Source organism: Equus quagga, chromosome 17 (genome assembly GCF_021613505.1).
Source record: "Equus quagga isolate Etosha38 chromosome 17, UCLA_HA_Equagga_1.0, whole genome shotgun sequence".
Classification (NCBI taxonomy): Eukaryota; Metazoa; Chordata; class Mammalia; order Perissodactyla; family Equidae; genus Equus; species Equus quagga.
In genome coordinates, this window is record NC_060283.1 from 39437616 (window position 1) to 39465222 (window position 27607).

Consider the following 27607-nt stretch of genomic DNA (forward strand, 5'->3'; position numbering starts at 1 on the left):
AAAAGGCTGCCTAAGAATAAAAAAATCCTAGCTAAGGTATTTTTTCCAAAAAAAAGAGGGAGACTCTCGTTAAAATCTGACAAACCTGAGTCTAAAATAATCTTAAAAAGAGAGGCAAGTTTTAACCTAGTAGAATTTTCTATCCTTGACTGCTTTCCCCTTAGGACACAGACAAAAGAAATGAGGCCAAAGTTAAATATTCTTACTACCGAGGCCCAATTTGCTAAACCAGTAATCTAAAAATCAAACTGAAAACCAAAGTGCAAAATGTAAAAATGCCAAATGCAGACAGTATCTCGAGAATAAGCCGCTCAGGGAAAGGTGAGAAAATATTCCCACACCCCCACCCTCTATTCACAACAACCAAAGACTATTTACCACCTTCTATGAAAACTATGGAATTTTACACCCAGATTGCTTTAACATAAATCTGGGGTCACTACTCAAAAGAAGTACTCATGATCAAACGCTGGATTCCACAGTACTCTGTCTATTACCAACATTTCTAAACCGTCTGTGAGCATGCACTTTAATAGGAATCTATCCTTCTTGGCATCTGGCTCAGGTTTCCCTCTTACTGAATTTCCTAAATTCAGCTCGCAAAGCGGATACGTAGCAGTCCTCAGGGCCCCTAACTCCACACACATCCAGCAACGAGCCCTACCTTAATAAAACTACATCCCGTAATTCTGTTGTTGTCTTACCAACAGTTAATAAAATTTTATTCACAAAATTGAATGTAACAATCAACGTACATCTATAGCTTATCAAGATTGACCACTGCTTTATGGACCTTATATCAGAGCTAAAGTTTGACACTTTTCACAAGATAAAATCAGTCAAAATCACTATATTTAAAATTTTAATCAAATTCTAACAAAGATTAACTAAAATCTAAGAAATGTCAAGAGTAATTTATAACAACCAATATAATCAGATAATTTTAATATGCTGGGTTGAAAAAGTAGTGGTATTCTTGTTTAAAAATGCATATTTACAGCGTCTTTTCAGCCACATATATCTTTATAGCCCCCAAACTGTCTTTCAAAAATATAGAGATAAAATATTTTGGAAAACTGTCAAGTTGATGTCAAAACTGACATGAAAGTCAAATACTAAGAAGAAATATTTAGAAAAGACTAAAAAAAGACAATATATATTCAAAATCTAAGTTGTTGGTGAGGACAGTCAGTGGCAGAATATAACACTAAAGTTTTACTTCGACTCCCTTTAATAGAATCAACATCAGACATTTGTGCTCAGAAACACTGCTCATCTTCCAAAACATTCACCTTGTTTGTTTTCGATCAGCTGGAATTTTTCTTCTCGCTCAGCCCAGATCCTGTCCATTCTTTTACTGAACGCTGGTTGAGAACATAGTCTACGAACCCTTCTGCGTACAGGCAAGCTCAGCACAAAATGCCGTGACGCCTTGAAGAGAACTATAACATTTGGTTGCCCAGGACCCAGACTGATGAGAACCGCCTGGATAACTGTGATGTAAACAATGACTACTGATGACAGGCAGCCATGAGGAGTTGGCGTAAAAGCCTCATAAGTCTACCCAAAGATGAACTTTACTATGTTTCTACCTACTCACAACTCCATAAAGCACTCTAAATGTAATGCTTACTCAGACCAACACCTAGTGGTTTTGCTAATAACTTGGTATTAAAAAGTAAATGAAAGCAGTTATTATAACTTACTCTATCAAAGGTAAGTTTCCTTGGCATATGGTTGATAAAACAACATTATACACATGAAATTCAGAAGACATGTATACACACTTCTTATGCTTCAGTGCTGCATGACCCGACGGTTCAAACTACAGTGGCATCTGATTATCACGAGACATGGAATCAGCACTTTGGTAGGGGATGAACTTTGACACAAAGCACCAGTGTCTTCAATTACCAGCATATCTAATGTCAGGGAAGAATAGTCTGAAGCTTTCTTAAGAGTCAAACAGAACAACTTACAAAACCACTAATTACTACTATTCTCTCTTCTTTTTCTAAAGTTAGAGGGACAAAAGAATGAACCTGTGATTATGTTTTTGACTTGGGTTTAAAGTTTATTCTTCAAATAAACATAAATCACATTTTCAGGACCAAAAAAAAAATCCTTTCAGGTTTTTTGTTTTTTTTTTTTTTGAGGAAGATAAGCCCTGAGCTACCATCTGCTGTCAATCCTCCTCTTTTTGCTGAGGAAGACTGGCCCTGAGCTAACATCCATGCCCATCTTCCTCTACTTTATATGTGGGACGCCTGCCACAGCATGGCTTGCCAAGCGGTGCCATGTCCACACCCGCGATCCAAACCAGCAAACCCAGGGCCACCAAAGTGGAATGTGCAAACTTAACCGCTGAGCCACCAGGCCGGCCCTGAATAAATCCTTTCTTATGCAGGAAAGGAAACCATTTTTGAGGGAGCACATATTCCTAAGTGAGCATATAATTATACACTTAAAAGTTTTAAAGCATACTGAAAAAAGACTCAAAGTCTTAGTTAGACAAAACCAAATGAAACCCTCTCTCATTTTTGCAGTTGAAGGCAGCTGCTTCCCCTTAAACCACACTATTTGCCTCAGAAAAATAAAAGCGATTTTAATCAACTGAATAGATGTGGGGAATTTTTAGGTTGAACCTTTCTGTAGTGATAAGACTGAGTGTAATGACATAAATAATATAATATTATGACTTTTTTTTCTTTACCGATTTATGCTTCCTGCTTAATCACTAACATTTTCCACCACATCCTCACTTATTTCAGTCCCATGTGTTTTGACTCATCAGAACTCTTACCAGGACTGTGAGGCCGCCACCTTTCTCCATCCCTTCTTGATCCAGCCAGGCGCCAACCTCCATCTTCATCTTCTCCATTTTGTTCCTCTCTAAAAATACGCCAATTTTCACTTTCTGAGCGTATAAATTCATGCTTTCTCCCCACTGATGTCGGTCCACCTTCCTCAAAATTTGGTCTCCCTGTAGAGAAAATAAGTAAACATGAGCCTTGGCTAGCAAGGATTCTGAAAACAGACTTGAGTGCTCAAAACAAGCTTTTCTGCAAATGTGTCCATGTCAATGTTTGGACAGTATAAATAAAGTAGCTAGAGAAAATGCATATATTATTAGACACGTTTCTTAAAGCTGAATGTTCATAGACTTGGTAATTACTTTTTAAACAAAAACAGTATGTGCATTAAAAAAAAAAAGAGCATCCAATGAAAAGTTAACCAACCTTCCCTACACAAGACCCCGGAGTCTCACCCCCTCGAAAAGTAACCACCGTTGACAGTTTCTTATAAAGCCTTCCAAAAACTATCTGCGGCTATACCCATGCATGTATACATACAGATCCCTCATTCACACTCATGTAACACCACCCTCAGAACAGTGTATATATTGTTTTGTACCCCTGCTGTTTTCACTTAACAGGTATCTTGGCAATCCTTCTTTACCAGCACATATTTCCTTTTTTTTGATCATTTGATATTTTTAATTATATGATGTACCTTAATTTATTTAATCAACTCAAAAATAAAGACTATAGAGAGCTATAATTTTTCACTTACTCTAGCACCTAGTACATTATAGGTATACAACAAATTGCTTTTGAACAGAATTCAAAGCTAAGCTGTCTAACCCGATGCAACTCAAGTTATACTAACAGTAAAAGAGGGCCAGGTATACCAACTAAACTAAATTGGTACCTTCAAAGGAAAAATTCTAAACTGTGCAAAAATTCTTTAGTTACCATCCCACATAAGCTAACATATATGATTCATAACAGATTATACAAAATCTGACATTAAAGTAGTTGAAAATCCAGAACATATACTTATGTCCTCAGTCTAGAATAATAAAAGTTACACACTCTCTCAGTGATAACCTCAATTCTTTTCATTAAATCATACTAAAAGGGAAAAAAATGAGGAAATTCTAATTTCTGGTCATCCTCTTATATTTCATTTCACATGTATTAAGATTCAACATCCTCATTGCCCAAATGGTTGTTGGGTTGTTAGCAGGTATTATTCTATTAAAGGATAAAATATCTTGGTGGGGGGGGGGCAATTATTTCCTGGGCTAAACACTATCTGCTTTATTATGGTAGGCAGTCTCTAAAATAGCCCCCAACAATCCCTGCTTTTCTTGTCTTTGTTTAATCTCCTTGCCTTAAGAGTGGGCTGGACTTACTGTCACACTCCTAACAAACAATACAGCACAAGTGATGAGATGTCACTTCCAACATAAGCTAAAAACAACAATGGCTTCCATCTTAGCTGCTCTCTCTGAGGGAATTCAGCTGCCATGTTGTGAAGCACCCGTATGAGCAGCCCACATGGCAAAGAAGTCAGGCTTGCCAACAGCCACATAAGTGAGCTTGGAAGTGGATCCGACCCCAGCTGAGTCTTGAGATGACTGCAGCTCTGACTGACACTGTGATTGCAGCCGTGCACGAGACCCAGGACAGAACCACCTAGCTACGTTGCTCCCTCCTTGCCCACAGAAACTGAGATGATAAATGTTTACTGTTTGCAGCCACTAAGTTTTCGGGGTAATTTCTTACACAGCCATAGTAATAAAAACACTCATTCAACTGATTTAATCTTCATAACAATCCTCAGTATTAGAAGTTATTCTTCCCATTTTATAGCAGAGAATATTGAGGCTCAAAAAAATAACTCAGGGGAATTGTCCAAAATTACACAGACTATTTAAATGGCATGGATAGGATTCAAATGTTAATCTTCTGACTCATTCAACAAATATTTATTGCACACTAAGTGTCAAGTTTTATGGATTCAAGTATAGACATATTCCATGTCTGCGCTTCAAATGAAAAGGGTTAGAAGATCTTCCGGGCGCTCTTGCTCAGAATAAAGGGGACAGTTCATTTTACATCCAATATTAAGACGATGAAAAATGTAGTTATACTTACAAAAGAGAAACAAACTTAAAACAAAGAAATCCCTAACGTACATAAACTGATAAATGATGGGAAATGGCTTTTAACTCAAGTACTCATTCAGTCACAAGTAATACGTGACAGACACTGTGCAATGATTTGGGAATACAGTGGTAACCTTACACGAAGGATGAGCTAGTGGAAACACTCGTTTTCATCTTTTTTTACACTAAGCCTTCAAAAAAGTAATGAATGTACCAAAGTAAGCAAAATAGCACTAAAGGGAAAATGCTTAACTCATCAAAAACTGGTCATTATAGTATTTTCTAACAGATAAGCTGCAAAAAATAAAAGTTACTAAAAATAAAAATACTAGTAATTCCTCGATCTTAGAAACAAAACTCTTATTTATCTGTGGTTAGCTTTTGCATAACTTTATATTTTTACATAGTTGCAATCAGTATGCTCACTATTTTTAATCTACTTTTCAACTATGATAGCAAATACTTCTTTGTGATTACACATCTCCCTACTACTACTACTGGGTATATACCAGGTATACCTTGTTGCAGTTGCATAATTAGATTATTCTCCACTGGACATGTACTTTACAACTAATATTTTGAGAACTACATATAATGAGGCAAGAAATATCTGTTTGCCTATGTGTCTTGCTTTTTTGAACTATTTCTTCTGAAAAGAACTTCAAAAAGTGAAATTACTAGGTCAAATGACAGACTTCATACATTGACATACCTTCCCCCCCAAAGTAAAGTGTCAAACCACCACATCACTTTACATTATCAACACTAAGTGCTGCTATCCTTTTAAAACTCCTTTACTAGTTGTAAAATGGTATACTAATGCTCAAATATGAATTTTTCGTATTAAAGATTTTTCATGCTGTTTACTGACTTTATTTCCCTTTATATGAAATATTTGTTTGCATTTTTTCCTAAACTAACAGCTTCTTTACCTTTGTAAGTGTCAAGTCCTACATACACTTTTCATATTAGTACCTAGGAATAAGAAAAATATAAAGGGCAGGATAGGGTAAAAATAGCAAAACTAGAGGAAGAAAAAAATCTAGCTTTTCTACTGACTGAAAACCATTTTGTAGTTCTCAGCCAGTGAGAAAATCCGTACCTCACAAAGTTTGAATGATTATTTACGCAATTCCTTGTTCCAAAAAAGATCTGAGGCGAAAATTCTGAAGATAAAGACAAGCACGGTAGCAAAGAAAGGTCTTGGATTTAAAATTCTGGCTGCAATTCTGATCTATATACTTTGACTAAAGAAGACCCAACTCCTAATGTGAAAGTGGGCTGGGTGTGTGTGTGTGCGCGTGCACGCGTGGGGGTGCATGTATGCATGTGTTGAGGTGAAGCCACCTGAATTTACATGAACACTAGCCCATTCTAGTTCAAAAATTCTATAATAAAGTAGTTCAGAATATGTTACTAAATGCTTGTTTCCATAGAATAATTCCTAAAAACTGCAATGTACTTTTTGATACATCAAATACTGCATAATGAATAACTGCAACAGAAAGATCTAGGTGACTTCTCCAGTAAAGGAAGGAAAACCAAAATAAGTAATATAATTCTGACACGCCAAACATCTTCCACATGTAAATGCAAGGGAGGTGGAGTTTCGCCTTCAGGGGTCACTGTCATTTTCATAAGAGAAGGGTGAAAAGGATTCAACAACTTTTGAATGGATTTCACTCATCTTTTCCCTCTACCTTTAAGAAAACTTACTATGGAAGTATAACATTCTTACCAAAAGTACGCAAATCACAAATATACAATTCAAAGAGTTTTCATAAAGCAAATATGTCCTACGATTTAAAAAAAGAAAAAGGATATTTGGAGCCCTCAAACGTCTGTCTTCATGTCCTCCCAATCAGCCCTTCCCCCAAAGTAAGCACTATCCTGACTTCTAACCTCAAAGATTAGTTTTGCCTGCTTTCAAACTTTTTATATAAATGGAATATTCATTTATGTCTGGCTTCTTTCGCTGAACATTATGGGAGATTCATCCACACTGTTACAGAGAACAGTAACCTGTTCTTTTGCACTGCTGTACAGATTCTCATTGTATGAAAAGATCACAATGCATTACTCTACTGCTGACTTAGGTTATTTCTAGTTTTTTGCTATTACAAATTGTGCTCCTATGAAGATTCTTGATATGAAACTTGGTGAGCATATGTTTGCATTTCTGTTGGTATTTACAGAGCAGTGAAATTGCTGGGTAATAAGGTATATTCGATATTCCTAAGTACTACCAATTATTTTCCCAGATTAATAGTACTGCTTTACCATTTTTTTGCTTGTTGGTTTTACTCAAACCTCTAACGAACATTATCATGAATGCCTCCTCTATGGACAAACACAATTAAAGACACATGATTAAAAATAAAGAAAAGAATTAGACATAGACCTACCCTCTAGGTCCACAGGCCAGGGACACACAAGTGAATTAATAACTTAATCAACTTGAGTTGACAAAACGCACTGATGTATCGCATCTGATCCTCATAATAACCACAAGAGTTAAGTCAAACATTATCAACTCTATTTGTTCCTGTGAAGAAACAAATACCTGGACGGGGGTTTCCTGAGGTCATATACCTAAGTAGTGACCAAATCAGAAGCAGAACCTAGGTATTCAAACGCCTGACCCAGGGCTTACTTACAAATTAAACCCATCAGAAGCAGCCAGAAATTCTACAAAAACTTAAGTAGGAAGAGGAAGATCTGGGATCTAAGTGTGACAAGCTCTAAAAGGGCAACAGGCATACCATGAGTGAACATCTTGGGGAGAGAGACTGTCAACATCCCTAAAAGTGGAAGGATGGAACTAAATTTGTTAATCTTCCAGCAGAAATGATGTTAAAATATAAACCCCTAAAAAACTGTTAAGACCAACTTCTTCAATATAAAAATTTTACTCCAGAAATTATTTTGAGGGGGAAAAAAATGACTTCAAGCACCATCTAATAAAATATACACTTCCAATTACTACCAATATAACTAAAAGTTACATTGTATGCAAGAATTGCTCTAAAACATTATAAAATAAATCCTTTATAACCTAAACGATTACTGTAGACTTGTATTTTTTTTCTTTTTTTTTTTCTTTTTAAAGATTGGCACCTGGGCTAACAACTGTTGCCAATCTTCCTTTTTTTTCCCTGCTTTATCTCCCCAAACCCCCCGTACACAGCTATATATCTTAGTTGCATGTCCTTCTAGTTGTGGGATGCGGGAAGCCACCTCAAGGTGGCCTGACGAGTGGTGCCATGTCCGTGCCCAGGATCCAAACCCTGGGCTGCGGCAGCGGAGCGCGGGAACTTAACCACTTGGCCACGGAGCCGGCCCCTAGACTTGTATTTTTGTAAACCTGGGGGGGTGAAGGTGTCAAAGAGAACTTCATCTGTATAATCTAAGTTAAAAATACATATATATTTGTGTTATTACTGATATAATTTAAAATAAATGACAAATATTAAAGTCATTTATGGGCATCTTAAAGAGAACATCTAAAGTTCCTTTTATGTCTAAAAATTCTAGGACTCCACAGTGATCAGGGCTAGTGAGGGGCAACCACATGGCCTTTCTCAGCATTTAAATCAAAGTCTTCCTCATTCTATAACATCAGCCCCATGAGAAAGTTGAGTGAGCAAATATTTTAGTTGACCTCTTTTTTAAATCTTAACAGATTAACTCATAAACAAGATTATTTAAAAGAAAATGTAATTGAATAATTTACAAGTTAATGCCTGAACCAAATATTCCTAACCTATAGTCAATAAATGAGCTTGTGGGTTAGGAATCCTTGAACTGGAACCACATATTATGCTAGCATGCCTTTTACTTTTTTCAGAAAAAAGGGTCTATGGTTTTTGTCAATCTTAAAAGTATCTATGACCTTCAAAAGGTCACAAAAGAAACACAAACTTAAGATGTATTTTTTTATGTATAAGAAAAAACATAACACTGAACTCTATATATACACTATCTGTGGTTTTGGGCATCCCCTGGGTGTGCTGGAACATATTCCCCATTGATAAGGGGACTACTACACTCATTTAAATAATCTCATGTAAAATGCTGGATGCATGTTTAGTTACCTAAGTGGAATTATGTTATAGACCTTATTTGGTTGGTTTGGCACACCTCCCTGCTTATGCTTCCTTGGTGATGGACACCTAGGTTGGTTCCCTACTGACCCAGATAATGCTATAAAGAATTTGAAAAGGAAGATTTCCTTTTTCAAGCAATTATACTATCTTTATGGAAGGGCCTAGCTATTCTCACTTCTTCTCTCGAAATATGCTTAGTACCAAACTTCAGTCTCTTGAGCATTACTCTTGCTTAAGGACCTCACGTACACACACTGAGAAGGGTAAGATTACTTACCCTCCACGAAAAAGACATTTTTTTCTATTCAATATAGTAAACATGACTGTTTTGTGAGCAAACTATACTATCTGTATAATACATGTTACGTCCTTACTTCAACAGTAACTCAAGATGTATAAAAAGTGCTAAAATACGTATGTACTACATATATAAATATTTTCCTCAATGGCAGTAAATACCTGGTTGTTTGAGTCTTAATGTATTAAGTCTGAATAGGATTCTTCTAAAAATAAAGTTAAATTAAAATGCAGTATTGGTTTTAGTCTGGTCTAATTGAGTGGACTTCCTAAGGAGAAAGAGCAGTAAAAGGGCACCTGTGTGCATGTTTGACACACAGCCAAAAATGGTGTTTATGGAAAACTTCAGATGGAGCAAAGAGGCACTCAGCCAACAAAATCTACAGCTGCGAGACTTGGAACTTACAAGTGCCCAAACTCCAAAAGCAAAAGCGGAATTATGGGACAGACTTTGAAGCTTGTTTATGTGCAAATTTCTCTAATGAGTAACTTTGTAGTCCTTCATTCAGATATATATTCTCTGATCAACACTAAAAATATTTTCTAATACCAGAGAAAACAGTGAAAGGGAATCCCATTCAAGTGTTGACATTTACTTTTTTTTTAATTACTTGTAAACAAAACTCAGGATGGTTAGGATGGAGTAGTTTAAATTCTATATCCAGAGATTTGCAACTTTTCTCCCATCCTAACCCCCGAAGGGTAACAATGTTCCACTGGTTAACATGGGTCCTGAAAACTAGCAGTTCATGGCTGCAAGGGAGACTGGAGGGGCTGCAGCATATCAGAATCTCTTTGAAAAAGCATCTCATGTGATTTGAATACGCCCCATAGCCCTTACAGGCTCATCCTAGTCGTCTGCTGGCATACACCCAGACGCTGCCGGAAATCTCTGGGGAAGACAATCAGTAGGTGGGCTTGAGGGCAAAACTGGAAACCTAAATATACGGTGTAAGAGTGAACACTGGAGATCAGGCTAAAGGCTTAAAGTGGGAGATTATCTACGTACATAGGCAGGACATTGCGCTCAAACTAAAGGTTTTGTTGTTTTCAAGGACAACATGGTACAACTATGAATTATATACTAGATTACTTCAACTAGAAAGAAAATCAAATGCCTTTAGGGGCAGAGAATTGAATTTAATAAAGAGTAATGTACCTGGTTTGGGCACCTTGCTTAATCATTGTAAGTTTTAATAAAAATAAATGAATCAATGAACAGATACCTAGTATTTATGTTCATTCATAGAAGAGATGTTTTAGAGCCATCTCCAAATGAAAGCACTAATTGTGTTTAGATGGGAGGGCCCATGTGTTTTAGGGTGAAGTCAGTATATCATCTATGCCAGTATCAGTTTAATCTCAGCTGACCTGGCAACCTCAACCGGAAATGAATTTAACTGCTCAGGCTATTATAATGAGAGTGCTATGCTCCTGAGTGGGCACTCCAGAGCTGGTCTACAATATCCATACAATTACCAATAGAGAGTTAGCAATTAGGAATCATTGTCTAATAGACCGTAGCAGACTTTCAAATTGTAGAAATTCAGAAAGCTGAACACTCCTTCACTTGCCAAATCATTTTTGCCTCCATATATTCTGAAACAGAATATATTATGGAAAGAGCTTCTAAGTTTGGTAAAATCCTTCACTATCTTGCTTACTATAACGTCTATCTAAGACACAGGGCAGACACTCCGGTACTTCCGCTTTCTGAAAGGCAGTGTTACACTATATTTACTCTGGCTTTTTTCCCCCCAGTCAGCTAACCAGCAACTGATATAAAGTATAATTCCTACCAGTACACGCAGGGAACAAGCATTACATACAAGTCTCTCCTTTATGCTTCTACCTTCTCTAGTTATGAAGGTCAAAGTTTCCAATGCTGTGTCTGAACTTGTATTGAAATCTTCGGCATTAATAAAACAAAGAAGGAATTAATATTTTTTTTAATTGTAGCGGGAGGAAAAGGAATCTACAAAGGCGGATTTCACTTTCTAAGTAGCATTATATTGGTCTACATTAATAATTTTCCCAGCAGGCCTTCCATGATTTTACTTTGAACAATCACAGCCTTTGTTTCCCCGATCCTCTTACATGTGACATTTGATCAAAGTTTTAAAATCAGCAGCTAACGGAAGTGGAGAAAAGTACCGCTCAGTAAGGCATTATTCAAAGCCATCCCACAGCTCATTTTGAGGTTGCTACAAACTGGCTCACAGGCGTTTTCCAGCTAATCACTATTTAGATGTTAAGTTAAATGCTCTGTACCCTGAACACTATGTTTTACTGCTTGTCATCATACTTCTCAGGGAAACTTCCCCTAAATATTACTAAAGCATACCTAAGACCATCAGTTCTTCACATAGGTGTGTTTTTTAACCATAAGTACAAGTACAAGGTACCAAACGATTAGTTTATTCTTATTCAAGGTCTCTGTACATAGCCTTAAAAAAAAAAAAAAAGTCTGCCTCCTTGCCCCACCCCAAAAAAGATTTCAGGTAACTAAGTTACCTACATTACTAGTTCTAGAATTAGTGGTAGCCATTCTGATGAGATGGGATATGCAAAAAAAACTAGTAAATCAATTCATTAATTCATACCTACAAGTCCTTATCCAAGGAAATCTTCCCCAAAGAAATGGAGGAAAAAACATCAGTAAAGGAAATATCTCACACTTCAGCATGCTATATAAGGTAAGACGGCCGAAAGGAAATCTTGCAGGGAATTTTATCCCTTTGAACTTTTAAACAAACGCTTAAGTAAGATTATGAAAATTTACTAAAGACCGGTCCTGATTAGAGAGAAAAAATGCACCCCTTCTCCAAGTCAGTTCTGGAGGCTTTCTCCAGAGTTTTTAAGGTTTGTGTTGGGTAAAGAAAGACCTCCTAACAAACCAGCATTCTTTTCCACATGATCAGAGCTAATTGGCCCCCCTGCAGACTAAGTGACCAATCACATCAGCTTCAGCTGAAAGCAGCCCTCACGACATTATAAACAGAGGAATGTGAACGGTAAGCCCAGTCCAAGAGAAGAACCCACAAAATAGACTTGTAGATTAAAATTACCTCATCAAAAAGACAGACTCCAAAAGTTTCCTCAAGACCTACCTGAGCATACAGGCTGACCCAGCAAAAGAACTGGTGAGTACATGAAATAATATTCATTCTTATTTCTTTCCTTAAGGGGAACAGAGACAAAAGCTGATTGGCAAATAGAGACAGAGCTAGATATTGCCAATAGAATTTTAAAACAAAGACATTACTTACAGGGTCATACATTAAGGTTCTTTATTCTTTTTCCTTAAATTTTAGAAATAGAATAATAGCCCTTCTGAAAGCATTACTGGAAATTTTCTTAATTGTTTATTAAATGTATACTAATTCTCCATTATAATATAGAAATGAGTAGAAGAGAAAGGCCCTAGAAAAAAATTCAGAGGCCTTTTAAAAAATATATCTTCCTCTTTTGGAAAGGCTTAAAGAAATCCAAAATGAACATACCAAAAAAAAAATCACTTTTTTATTTTTTTAATCCGTGAAAAAAATGATGTGTATCCTAATTTTAAATTCTTTTTAAGCATGGAATTATTACTGAAATTAGATGCTTCTGCAAATAAGAAATTAAAATATCAAAGAATCCCTGAGCTTATATAATAGTTAGAATGCACACTGTTTGCCCTAATTACGGAAGGCAAGGGAGATGATTCTAAGACTCTCTACAGTCTTCAAGTGTTTACACCAGACTTGAACAAACTTAGTAATACTGTAAGCATTTAACATTTGTAGTTATAGTCTATATAGTAACTGTTTAATATGAACTACATCACTACATTACAACATGGTAACAAAAGACATAATTTTAAGTGCTACAACCTAAAGAGTAGAATGAATCCATTATTCTGGCATCAAATGAAGCAACCAAACTATCATTTTTATAAAGTACTATTTTTCCACCAACAGTTTATAAATGGGCAAATATTTTACAGCCCACACACAGAGATACAAGTCAACCTTCCCAAGCTTCAATTCTACTTTCTACTGGGATCACTTGATGAGAATCATATAAATACAAACCAAGACAAATACATTCAAAAAGTACTTGTATGCCTGTGGAGATATGAAAATTACTTGGAAACATAATAGTATAAACATAACATCTGTCTATCAGACACTTTTAAATCTGATGGAAAGAAAATCTACATGTATCAGGCAACAATAATACAATTTTTTAAATACCATACAAGCAGACATAAAATCATATAGAAAAAAAGAAAAAATCATGGAGGAAATTTCTATCAGCTGAAGGAAATGGTACTAAGTTTACAAACATGCAGGGTTTTTAGGGATCATGTTATTGCCCTCTTTTCTTTCTTTCTTTTTTTAATATAAGGAAGCCTGGCCAAAGAGATTGCTCGTCCAAACTGACGCAGGTAGGTAACCAATAGAGCCAGGGCCTGGAGGGCTGGATTACCCACCTTGTCTTCATTGTACTAAACCACACTGACTACATGAGTCCAAAGAATGGACTTATTCAGGCTAATCTGTTAAGTGGGGATCAAAATCTTACTTCTCATAACTACTTCACTTCCCAACACAATCTAAACAAGATCTAACAAGGTTTTATATATAAAAAAGGTACTGCTTCACTGTTTTGATATTAGCCTTTTGACTTCCCTGTTCACAGGTTTCTCCATGGGTTTAGTTATTTAGTTGCAAGAGAAAAAAGGATGAAATTGTAAAAGTCTAGAACAAGAGTGCTACAAAAGTACAGGTTAACAAGTAACATCCCTGAAAAGACCTAAATGAGAATAATTAATTTTGTTGGCTATAGTATGTATAGAAAGGCTATCTCACTAGATAATGAATTTTAGAACTTTAATAAAGTAGGCTGAAAATCAAGAAGAAGAATGGAGCTTTCTTACCCTAAAAGTATCCTGAAACAGTAAGTAACCAGTGGTTCCATAAATGGAACAAGCACTAGTGTACAGGTCCACGGTGGGCATTTTCACATAGGCAGGAAACAAGAAACAATAAAACACAATGCCGTGGACAACGCAGAACCATGCAGTGGTTCACAACCTTTGTGAGAGCAGCCAACTATCCTTTACTGATAGAGCCTTCTTCCTCTTCAAGTGTCAAAATGTCTTTTCTTTTATAAAATTATGATGATAGTATTGTATTTTTTCAATTATTTTCTCACCTGGCAGAATACAAATTTGGCAACACTACGTGAGAACTCCCTTCTCCGTGTTTTAATTCTACTGGTCTACGGAATCCAAGACTAGACTGTGTAATAACTCTGACTGTACTAATCTTCAAATCTTCTAAGATGTCTTCCTTAACTGGAAACATATTTCCTGCCTACAAATCACAGGTTTGAACCTAAGCATTCCTGAAGAACAAATATTCTGTGGTGGCTCTTGAACAAAACTAGTCAAATGGAACACTGTGTTTCATGAAAGCTAACCAGGGTCAAAATGTCTATTTTTGAGGCAATACAGCACTGACTCTGGACTCTGGACTCAGTGTGGAGTTCACCACCACTTTGTGACCTTAGGAAACTTACTAGGTCTCAATTTTACTATCTGTAAAATGGGAATAATAACAGTACTTATTACTGGGAAAATTAAGAAACATCATTAATAACAAAAAAGCAAGTAATTCTTACTGAGAAATTACTTTGTGCCAGGCATTGCCTATTGGCCTCACATGAGTTAATACATGTGAAGTGTTTGGTATGATTCCTAGTACAGAATAAACAATATATCTTAGCTATTATTATTAATTGTTACTGTTGTAAGAATCATGTATAAAATTAACAATGGTTTAAAGTAGATACTTGAGACAGTTATGGGGACAAGAAGAACACCTACTAAAGGAGCTAAAAATCTGGTTGTCAAAGACTATTTTGTGAATGCAATACCAATCATCTGGGGAAAGACTTTTATTTCACCAAACTCTCTAAAGAGACACCTTCTTCTAGTAAAAAATTAACCAGCTGTGAAGTCAGCCAGATTTGGATAATAATTCAAATAATCCAAGGCCCCCATCTGCCTTGTGTAGGTTTCTTTTATCTGTCTGATCCTTGGTGATCTGATGTGAAAAATGGGCTAATAATGTCTATCTTGCTGACATACCAAAGAATTAAAGATAACACCATATGAAAGCACCTAGCACAGTGCCTATGAATATTCTGTTGTTGCTGTTATGATTTCCAAAAGGGCAGAGATCAGGTCTCCTAAAACATTTAAAGAATCTAGCAAAATGAGTCATTAAACAGCTGTATGAAGAAAAAAAAATACACTAAATAAAATGATAATGACAACTTGTTAGGATGACAAATTATAAAACATGAATACCCTAATATTTTTTTAAGTTTATAATATGAAACCAAAATGGCCATCTAATCTAAATAAATTAAAAAAATCAATAAATGTTACATTAGCCTGAGGACGAAACGAAAAGTATATACCCAGCTGGTCAATGTCCAGTTCCAAAACACAGGAAGGCAGTCTCCAAAGCCCCAGTGTCCCTAGACACAGGAAGGACCCAGCAAACCCAAGCAACAACCTAGCTCCACAGGCCTCCCGTCCCCTTCTTAAGCGTCACTGTCATTCAAAAGGTAGGAAGGGGATATGCAACAGTGCCAAGCGCATCTACTTCTGAAGGAAGAAAGAAGGAAAAGAGTCAAATATAAACTCCTAGGACTGGCTTGTGGCAAACAAGAGAGGTGCACTCAGGGAAGTGAAGCTGCATTTTCCATTCTGTTCCTGGTGGCCTCTACACACTTGTCATATGCAAGGATGGTCACATGGAAAGCACACATTAGACTCCACTCATCACACAGAGAAAAGTCTAACCACTGATGAAAATGGTTTATAGCGAAAGCTAATTATATTATCTTTTAAAAATTGCCATTTAATGTCTTAATGATTATTTTAGTTCATTAAACTTGAAACATTTTCCTTCTGATTTATTTTCAAAACTAGTATTATCTAGGAATCTCTACCTGGAATTTTTTATTTTGCCAAGAAAATAATTTTCTCTCCACTTCACAATCTAATCAGAATCTAGAATATTCAAAAGGGCAGCAAGCCATCTAGAATATTCAAAAGGGCAGCAAGCCATCAGCCAGGGAAGGAAAGACTCCATGAATATGGTCACAAAGCAACAACAACAAATAAAATCTAATCACAAAACTTTCAATAGGCTAATTATAAAGCATACATTAGAACTATGGATCTCTAGGGTCCAGCACCATGGCCTAGTACTTAAGTTCGGTGTGCTTTGCTTAGGCAGCCCAGGTTTGGTTCCCAGGAGCAGAGCTACACCACTCGTTGGCAGCCATGCTGTGGTGATAATCTGTACACAAAACAGAGGAAGACTGGCACAGATGTCAGCTAAGGGCAAATTTTCCTCAGCAAAAAAAAAAAAAAAATCTCTCTAAAAGCTTAGTCTTGTCCCAGCACTAAGATTGACTTCAAAACATTTGCAGACAGTTTAACATTACATTTCGAAATGATTTCTATTTATTTACACAGAGGAACACATATATTTAACATTCCTTTTAATGTTACAAACTATTAATTAGTTATGAAAAGTTATTTAGACATCATGTTTAGTCAAATTAATAAATACCTGATGCCTGGACTTGTATAAAAGAAAGATACATGGGGTCAAAAAGACATGAACCATAATCCCAACCCTCACGGATTTTAAAATACACTTGGAAATGTTAAAATGCCAGAAAATATTTTAACAGTCATTCATGGAAACAGTAAGAGATATCCTAAGGTAACCCATCATTAGCTATCAATGAATGACTTAGTAAATGCCCCCTTACGTAACGAGAAATGAGAGACAGGTGTCAGACTGGGAAAGCCTGCCCAGTAGTCAGTGAAGCATTCCAAAGATGTTACAAGGTGACGGAGATCTCAGAATTTAATATTAACTATAAAACAGATAAGGGCTCACTAATTTACTCTTGCTTTCAGAGATTTACAGCCTGAGATGGATGGCAGTAATTGCAAAGTCATTGCTCCTCTCCTAACTAAGAGATACCCGAGGATGGTCACCAAGGATGGCCACAGCACACTCCAAATGGACGGCGCTCAAAGAGGTCTTGCCTATCTCCGAGATGCCTGGGGAATCCTAATGGACATGCGCTGGCGATGGATGATGTTGGTCTTTTCTGCTTCTTTTGTTATCCACTGGCTTGTCTTTGCAGTGCTCTGGTATGTGCTAGCTGAGATGAATGGTGATCTGGAACTAGATCATGATGCCCCACCTGAAAACCACACTATCTGTGTTAAGTATATCACCAGTTTCACAGCTGCATTCTCCTTCTCCCTGGAGACACAACTGACAATCGGTTATGGTACCATGTTCCCCAGTGGTGACTGTCCAAGTGCAATCGCCCTACTTGCCATACAAATGCTCCTAGGCCTCATGCTAGAGGCTTTCATCACAGGTAACTGTTTTTGTTCTTAAAAAAATTACAAATGTTTTGGAAAGGATACAGTCAGTTATAAGCTACTGTGTTAAAGGATAATTTCTTTGCATTATTAGCAGGTAACGCTTGAGATCGAAAAGAAAGAGTCTAGGGCCAAATGATAAGAAAATTACAGGAGAAATTATAAGAAACTTGATCCTATACTTAGATTTTACCTATTGGAACTTCTTAAGAAAAAAGCGATCACTATGACACTAACTTGTAGCAACATTTTATGCCAAAAAAATATTAACAAAAGGTCTAAAAGGAATTTTTCAGAGAAGCTAAATATTTTGTTAAATAAGTGGATAAGTTCAACGCATATTTTGACAGTCATTTTACCTAACAGAGGAATTTGATTTTTTTTCTTTACTGGGCTAGAATTTTCTCCTTTGAGTTCATCTTTTCAACACTGACTCAATACTATTGAGCCCTGAGTACCATAGTCAGCATTACATGTTAGAGAACAAATATACACATCCTTAGCAAAATGCACTGGCAACATGGCCAAAGATTCTGAAATTCTGCTTATAAACCTGATAATACATAAGACTCTTTCCTCTAATAAAGAAGGGCTACCGTAATTTTATAAGTAACATATACAATTGAAAAATAAAAAAACAAAAACAAAAAGAAAACCTGGTTTTAACACACTACCCAATAATAATGTGAGAAGGTAAGCAACAGGCCATAAGAAGGATGATCTGGAATGAAGTCCCAGGGTGCTACTAACTGGCTCTATAACCTGTAAAAAAAAAAAATCACTTAACCTTTACAACAAGAGTCCTTAAGCTGGAGTAGTCATTAAATAACATTTAGGGGATCTGTGGACTTAGACAGGAAAAACTTGCAATTTTTTCACTAACCTCTAACTAAAATTTGACACTTCCTTTGATTATAAATGTAGGCAACAAAAGACAATAGCATCAGCAATACCTGTAACTTTGATACAAACAGAAATTACAGATATGCTTATATCACACTAAGGTACTTCGAAATTACTAACCCCACCACTATATTTTGTTATTTAATGTATTAATAAAGCACATATAGGGGGCCGGCCCAGTGGTGCAGCGGTTAAGTGCACATGTTCCACTTCAGTGGCCTGGGGTTGGCTGGTTCAGATCCTGGGTGCGGACATGGCACCACTTGGCAAGCCATGCTGTGGTAGGCATCCCACATAGAAAGTAGAGGAAGATGGGCACGGATGTTAGCTCAGGGCCAGTCTTCCTCAGGAGGAAAAAAAAAGCACATATAGTACTATATTACAATTTTTTAAAAGTTTAATTGGATTTCAATATATTTGATTTATTTTGTATATATTTTATTTTTATGCATTTAAAGTATAATTCTGATAAGAGAGCCATAGATCTCACCAGTCTGCCAACAAGGTCTGTGGCACAAAAGTGGTTTAAAAAAAACCCTGTTCCAGGGGCCAGCCCATGGCCCAGTGGCTGAGTTTGCAGGCTCCACTTCAGCAGCCCAGGGTTTTGCCGGTTCAGTTCCTGGCACGGACCTAGCACTGCTCATCAAGTAATGCTGAGGCAGTGTCCCACATAGCAGAGCCAGAAGTACCTGCAACTAGAATACACAACTATGTACTGGGGTGCTTTGGGGAAAAGAAGGAGGAAAAAAAGCCAAAACAAAACCCTGATCCATATAGTTCAAGGGCACAAGGAGGATGCGCTTGAAAGGTGCACTGAAATCACCTTAGAGCCAGAGCCTAAACTTGTACAAAAAGTTTGTACAAGTTTCAAAGTTAAAAAAATTCTTCAATGTATCACGCATTCTAATGGTCCCCTCCCCGCACCAAATCATTCTACTCCGAATCTAATCTCTACTTCAACTTGAAGTAATCTGGTTGCAAGTAAATTGCGTTTATTTTCTGTTACCTTTTTTTTTAAGTAGGGCAGGAATATAGGAAATGACCATTCTTTAACTTTATAAAAAACTAAAGGATAAAGTTTTACATTTCTATGTAACAAAATGAATTTTGCTTATCCATTTTGAAATCATAGTTTTTAAATAAGAATAGATGTAAATTCTCAGGCAAATGAGACTACCCAAATTAACAATGAGTTCAATTCCTGACTTATTTGGAAGGCACAGCACCAAGAAATATATAACTATTTGATATATCCTTCTCATTTAGAAAAGGTATTAATCTTTAAAGTGTTCATTCTAAAAAAAAAATTCAATGATTTCTAATTTAGGTGCCTTTGTGGCGAAGATTGCCCGGCCAAAAAATCGCGCTTTCTCAATTCGTTTTACTGATTTAGCAGTAGTAGCTCACACAGACGGCAAACCTACTCTGATTTTCCAAGTGGCCAACACTCGACCTAGCCCTCTAACCAGTGTTCGGGTCTCAGCTGTACTCTATCAGGAAAGAGAAAACGGCAAACTCTACCAGACCAGTGTGGATTTCCACCTTGATGGCATCAGTTCTGAGGAATGTCCATTCTTTATCTTTCCACTAACCTACTATCACTCCATTACACCATCGAGTCCTCTGGCTACTCTGCTCCAGCGTGAAAATCCTCCCCACTTTGAATTAGTTGTGTTCCTTTCAGCAATGCAGGAAGGCACTGGAGAAATATGCCAAAGGAGGACATCCTACCTACCCTCCGAGATCATGTTACATCACTGTTTTGCATCTCTGTTGACCCGAAGTTCCAAAGGTGAATATCAAATCAAGATGGAGAATTTTGACAAGATTGTTCCTGAACTTCCAACTCCTCTGGTCTCTAAGAGCCCAAACAGGACTGATCTGGACATCCGTATCAATGGACAAAGCATTGACAATTTTCAGATCTCTGAAACAGGACTGACAGAGTAAGACGTGTCCACAGCACCCTATTTTTTAATGTATTAAATATACCCAGCCAATTACGCAGCCACTTCTCCTTCATCACATCTCATGTTTTCTTTTTTCTCAATGCTGATTACATCTCTCTGATTACATCATGGTGATCAAGACTATGCCCATAAAAAATGGCTAACAATATACATTCTGGAAATATAACGATCTACTTTACAAAGTTTGTGTTTGTGGTTATCTGCTGAATCAATGCATCTCAACATGACAGGTATTTATACAGAAATGTTATTGATGAATTTATAAGGATGTGGTATGATACCAGTAATGAAGGTAAAATGGACAGTGAAGTTTAACAAGCTGAACTCTTAAAAAAATCAACCATAAATCTCTCAATTTCATCTGCAAGTTGAAGCAACAGTCTAGTTGCAAACATAGCTCCCTGGGTAGAATGATGATTTCACAATATTTAGTGAACATCCTTTTAAAACTGTTATTTTTTTCAAGACAACAAAAATAATTCCTTTGGTTCTTTATACTACAAAACTGGGGTAAGTATTACTCCCTTGATTTTTAACAGCTAAGAACAAAAATTCACAGAAAAAGAGCAAAGTACAGATTTATACACAATTCTAAAAGCATTTGAGAATGACACCCAAACATATATAGATGTTCACATATTTGTGGCAGACAGTGATCAGAGCAAATAAGACAAGCTCCAGCCTGAATGGAACATATAGGGTGGTATTTTCGGCAAGGAGATGAAAAATCATATCTACCTTAAAGCTACCCTGCACAATAATCAAATAGTGATTTAAAAATTATAATAAACTATTCATCTGAATGGCTTCCAACCTAAATAAAAATATTCCCTTCCTACCTATGATTCATTCATTCAATGGTATAAAAAACCATGACAGCTCTAAATAACTCATAAATGTAAATATATTTAAGTTTTTGTAGATATGAAAGTTTAGTTAAATATAATTCAACTAGGGAAAAAATCTATAATAGATAAAGCAAAAATAATCAGGCAACAAAGTATTTTCAAATCCAAATTCCTGTTTCCAACTTCAAATAGTTTTTTCTATAAAAACAAAATGAGTGTTTGTTCACCAGTAGGAGGCTGGACTAGATGAACTCTATTCTTTCTTTCCAAATCTAATACTCCATGAAAATTATGCTTTCTCTGCTTCACTTTTTATTTTACATATACCAAGATGAACCCTTTCCCTTACTTCCAGTTTAAGACTATCCTCTGTATACTTCTCATTTCAATAAAAAAAAATCAAACTGTCCCCAAAGAAAATAAGAACCAAAAAAGTCACCCTATCGGGTTTCAAACAGATTTGTGGCTGTTCTTTTCTGAAATTTCCCTTATTCAGGTTTATGTGGGAAAAGTGAAACATTAACCCTCCCCACTGGTGATGACTCTCACAGGAATCATCTCTCGAAATAAATACTAGCTGAGTAAAGGCAAGCAGTTGTGAAGAGCAGGGCACCGCAGCAAGTCACGTTTTTCTACCCTTTGACCAAAAGGAAAAGAAAATAAAGAAGAACTTTGGAGTGGTCTAAGACTGATAATAGCAGAAGAATGTCAAGGACACAGAAACTTAACTATTCTGAACTTTGGCTGTTTGAAAATCTTAAGCATTCTTAAGTATTAGCCAGATGACAGATTTGTTTTTTCCAACCCAAGACTGCTGTAACATATATAGACAGCAAGAATTCTTATTTCTATAATAAAGTAATAAGATTCAGCTAACCTGTGAAAATAAAGTGTTACTGAAGATTTACATGGTATGTTTTTTCCTAAGAGCTTCATGCCACTCACACGGATCACAATTCCAACAGTTAGGTGAAGCTGCCCAAAGTGACACAGGGAGTGAGCGAGACCCGGGATGAGCCTCACTACAGGCGAGGCATGCTCCCCATTCAGTCAGATGAGTCCCACAGCACAGTGTTTATACATAACTCTGCATCTGAAAACCAGATGCGACTTCCCCACACACACCCTAAGAGAACGTTGTTAGGTATACTAATGCTATTTAATAAATGTTTCACAAAGAACAACTGAGAAATACAATCAAAAACTTTTGTCTAGGGGGTTGAAAGCTTCTGAAAGCACCGTTCATACTTCTTTCACTTCAAAGAATCACAATTTCTACACTAAAAATTAAGTTCCCTGTAAAGACACCATTACCCTTTCAGGAGAATGGAGTGCAAATGGAAAGAGAGGGAAATTTCTGGGATGTGGGAAAGGCAGTTCTAACTCCTGGCTGAACAGCTCACTCATCTGGGCCACCTGGGAGCTGAGTGATGGTATGTCAAATACATGATCAGGAAGACCATGTTGGAACGAACCTAAAAAGTGCTTCTGGAAACCAATACAGATAGTATGACAGTCCCAACAAACTGGAGCCAAGTAGTTACTAAACATCATAAGGCCTAGTTTTATATATATACAAGCCCATATTACCAACTGCCAGCAGCAGCCTAATAACCAAAAATTGCTATGTCTACATCCAAGTATTTCACACCAAAATGCACTAATTGGTATCACACTGGGCTGAACCTACTGGTATCATCGGACCATTTTTTATTTTTTAATGATCTTTTAATTTCATCCTATCAGAATCATACTACAAGATGATCACTGGAACTGGTCTCCCCTATGGAGCAATCAATTCCTACTGAGTAAGAATTATAAGTCCAATATCACAGGCCTTTTTCTGCCTCCATGTTCTCTCATAAGTGTTTGAGGGGGTTATGCACGATTCTTAGCGAGATGTCTTTAATTCCACCCATTTCTCTCCATATAAGAAGCATATAGATAAGAACCATTTCTAATTTTAAAAAGAACAAATCATTCTGGAACCTTCAGTACTCAGAATATCTTAATTAGATGTCATAGGACAACTCATAACTGATCAATACATCAGTGTGTCCCAAAAAACTAGTTTAGTATTGCTGTTCTTGAAGAGTATAAAATACAGTTATGAGCAATTTTTTTAAAAGCTACAGTATTTTCAACAAAAGTGTATTACTTACAAAAAGAGAAGCAGAGAATCATTAGCACAGTTAAAGTAAAATAAGCGTGTTATCAAAAAGCATTCAATAAAACTCAATATGATATATTTGAATATACATATGTGAAAATTGCCCTGGTATTTTAGTAGGGAAAACTTTCTTAATATTCTTAACCACTTCACATCAATTTTAGTTTTATGGAACTTGCCTTTTCAAAGATGTACCTATGGAATGCAAAGAAAAGAACCTACACTCTTTGTTGAGGGTGGCTGGGGAATTATCCTAATTGAATTAATAGCTAATATATGAGGATGGCAAATAATGATGAAAAGGAAATTTACACTCATCTAATCCAAACTAGCAAAGTGCAACTGTGTGTCAAATAGTTAAAATCAAGCTATTCTCATGACAGGAACTGACTACTTTCCCAAGGCAACCCAAGCCATTTTCAGACAACTCTAATTATTAGATTGTGTCAAATATCTGCCTCCTTAAACCTACCCTTTAGACTCACACAGATCACATCTGATTCCTCTTTCACAAGATAGGAAAGCAAATATTTGCATAGAGTGACCCTATAAACCCTTCTCTCCACTCTGACCAATCTTGTCTCCTATGTAAACAGCCTCATTTCCTTGATGCATTCCCCATTACAGGGATTCAAATGCCCCAACCATCCTACTCCAATGTATGGTTCCTTTCAAGGTGTGGCCCAGTGTTGAACACAATCTTTAAGCTGTCCTGTGATAACCTAAAAGGCTGCGGGCCTCTCTATCACGTGACTCACAGAGGACACTGTAGCTCCAGTAAACACTGCAGCCGGGCACCATCACACTGTTGATCAACATCAAGCACAAGTCAGCTGAGTGGGCTGTGCCAGCAAGGCTGCTGTTATACAAGCACTCCATACTTTAGATTCTAGAGTTTATTTACCTGAGACTTTGCATTTTCTGCTGTTAAACTTCCATCTGATTATATCTGGTCCCTTGTTCCACCTTAATTCTGATCCCAAGTCCCAAGTGTTCCACTCTATAGCTCTCTAGACACTGAATAATTTGAAAATCTGATCACACACCAATGTCATCATCCAAAGAAAAGGAGTAATTATTCAGCACTTAGCACAAAGCCTATCATATGAGTAGGAATTCAGTAACTGTTGAACAGATAAATGAGTCCATATACCCTTATTTAATCCTAAAACTTCAGTAGCGCATATCACCTTCACTTATTATGAGCCTATTCAATACCTGAGAGCTTAGATTATCAGTGATTTTCTCATTCCAAACCCTGTACTCTTTAAACAACTGCTCATTGCCTCTCCATATTCACTGGCAAAAGTATTGAATCAGACAAGGATGGAAGCAGAGGTACTGACAAGTCCCCCAGGATCATACTTATCCAATAGTCTACAATTTGAGTAAAGCCATTCAACTAGCAATAAGTTATCCACCCAGACTGTTCCAAATTTCTTCATGCTATACTCATTTAATAGTTTTTCGTTAATATAAATATACCTGATTATCCCCAATGCCATGTTAATGAATAAGAAATGTAAATAATTGATATGTTAAAAAGAGTTTGATATGGAAACAGCGATGCAAAGTTGACTGTTATAACTACTTAGTTTTTAAAAAAATCTGCAAATCAGTCTGTGAACAATATTTACATATTTAACATATGGTTTTGAGATGTGTTTACCACCGTCAGATACAATTATGCTCTGGAGAACTTTTCTGGTACTTCTAGGAATTTGGAACTTGTATGGTAATTTTCCTAACTCCAATGTTACTACAAACTGGCATTTTTTTCTCTCAGACATTAATACCCACTGGCAGTTTGTAAGGTGGTGCCTTTAAGCAGTCAGAAAATCCATCTTAACATTATAGATTCTTTAATATAAACCACAGTTAATTCACCACAAACACCAAAACACTGTTCTCTTACTATGTTCCTTCAGTAGCTACCTTAACTATGTAATTTATTTTGACTGTTCTCATCTCAAAATAAGAAAAAAAGAAAGACTACATCAAAAGGACCAGGTGAATAAATGACTGAAGCAAGAAGATTCAGAGTTTTAGCCTTTTCTCTCAGATACAAAAGCAAAACTTTTAGCATTCTCTCTCTCTCTTCTCACCTGTGACATGCTAGCTACATGTGAAAAGGAGTTAACAGATTGGTTCTTAACTTGAAATTTCAGTTTACAACACAGGCTTAAATACAAATATATGCCTTGCCGAAAACACACAGACCTAAAAAGTTAATAAATCAAGCAAATCCTAATGGCTGTACTCATCATCCCTGATTTCATGCAACAGAGCCCTCAAATAACCAGGGGATTTTAAATGCAAGCAATGTTACAACTCCATCTACTGGAGAAGTGCGGGTAACTGCGTCGATTTTTAATAAACGTATCTATGTGTGAGCCTTGTTAAGAACTAGTAGTGTCATGGAACTCCAGCTAAAAATACTTGAAAACACTAAGAAAACCTTACCTACATCTTTTCGCCCTGGTTTTTCAAAACGTCTGTCACCCCTAGAAAAGATAAAATAAGTTTCAAACAAGATTTGAGAATAATATATAGATTTCCCAGCCCTGACATCCACTTTTCTGTATTTCGTTAAAGCATTTCTTTCTTTTTCAAATTATCAAACAAATACATGGCTATTGCCTAAGATTTGGAAGATACAGAAAAGCATCAAGATAAAAACAAAAAATATCTGCCATCTCACCCACCAAAAAAGCTAGCTTCTACTGACCCAGAGATGTTATTTTCTTAAATTAGATATATGCTTTATTTTAGATATATGTTACTCATAGTTTTATATACTGCTTTTAGAATGTGGTTTCCTACATCACTAAATATTTTCAAAATCATCCTAACTTTACTGGTTATATTGTATTCTACTGTGTAGCTATACCATTATATAAAAAACCATGCTGATTAAGCTGTCTGATTGTTTCCAATTATTTGATACTATAGATATCATCACAGTAGACATCTTTGTGTACACACCCCTGTGAAACTGCCCTCATTCATCTTGATAGACTTCATATAAAGTCACAAACAATATAGAGAAGATGCTTTAATAGGAACGAACAACAAAATGTCAATGCTTCCCACTGAATGCTAATCAAATAGCAACTCTAATCACTAAAAATCTATGTTGGCACTAACATATTAACCTATTTATCTAGAATGCTTCTTCCTCTAAATAATGAATACTTAAAAGCTTCTTACATAAAACTTGACATCAATAATTAACAGCATTAAAAAAAATGAAACCTTGTAATTGTACAAAGAGGCTTCTCCTCTGCAGAAAGCAGAAAGACATGAGTTTTTCACACCAAGAAACCTTTATACCAAGATGTGGATCCTTTAGTTACCTTTCCTCCCAGCTCTGCGACCTATGCATTTCTCTGCCACCTCCTCGACCAAACACACCCTCTACTTCATCAAAGCTTCTTTGGTAGAAACCACATTCACCTCTGCCTCTGCCTGAAAATAAGAAAAAAGAAAAAATGATAGTCAGGAGTCAACATCTGGCACACGTTTAACACCAAAGATTAATCTTTAAAGTTCTGTCTCTATACAAAGCAAGATGTCTATATTTAAATATTTAGCGGGGCCCAATGGATCTTTACCTGTGAGACCAACGACAGCAATGAAGTAGCTAGACCACAGCAGGGTGAAAGAAACAAGTTAGAAAGTCCCAGTCCTGAACAAGAAACAGTGTCAATATTAAGCTTTTTAATAAAAAGTTTAATAGTGAAATTCTAAGAAGATCAGTAAACCTTTACTGCAAATTAAACCTTTTATTGGATTATTTTCAACAAAAAGAGAAGATTTGGAGAGTTTGAGAAGAGCACAGATAAAGTACAAAAGCCGAGCACAAATGTTAAAATAACTTCTC

The 27607-nt window shown here is 36.4% G+C and overlaps 2 protein-coding genes across 11 annotated transcripts in view; one reads left to right on the forward strand and one right to left on the reverse strand.

The window, feature by feature from the left end:
- Positions 1-27607, reverse strand: part of GIGYF2 (GRB10 interacting GYF protein 2) — a 125739-nt gene that overhangs the window by 51798 nt on the left and 46334 nt on the right. For 8 of the 9 annotated variants that reach the window (XM_046643159.1, XM_046643155.1, XM_046643157.1 and 5 more), the window contains 3 exons: positions 27081-27192; positions 26188-26228; positions 2804-2983 (listed from right to left, as the gene is read on the reverse strand). In XM_046643159.1, coding sequence (XP_046499115.1) covers positions 2804-2983; positions 26188-26228; positions 27081-27192 — 333 coding nt within the window. Of the gene's footprint in view, positions 1-1292; positions 1433-2803; positions 2984-26187; positions 26229-27080; positions 27193-27607 lie in introns of those variants that run through there. The other variant, XM_046643161.1, reaches the window with a different exon arrangement.
- KCNJ13 (potassium inwardly rectifying channel subfamily J member 13) lies at positions 12373-22385 on the forward strand. Of its 2 annotated transcripts, XM_046643162.1 has the most exons (3): positions 12373-12500; positions 17354-17829; positions 20064-22385. In XM_046643162.1, the coding sequence occupies exons 2-3, from the start codon at positions 17370-17372 to the stop codon at positions 20684-20686; spliced, it is 1083 nt and encodes a 360-aa protein (XP_046499118.1). In that variant the 5' UTR covers positions 12373-12500; positions 17354-17369; the 3' UTR covers positions 20687-22385. The 2 variants fall into 2 exon arrangements, with proteins under 2 accessions (XP_046499118.1, XP_046499119.1); XM_046643163.1 differs by lacking the exon at positions 12373-12500 and having other exon boundaries at positions 16898-17829.

Coding starts and splice junctions, on each gene's coding strand:
- KCNJ13 (XM_046643162.1), top strand. CDS start 17,370: ATGGATGGCAGTAATTGCAAAGTCATTGCTCCTCTCCTAACTAAGAGA. Junction 17,830..20,063: donor GCTAGAGGCTTTCATCACAG/GTAACTGTTTTT, acceptor TTTCTAATTTAG/GTGCCTTTGTGGCGAAGATT.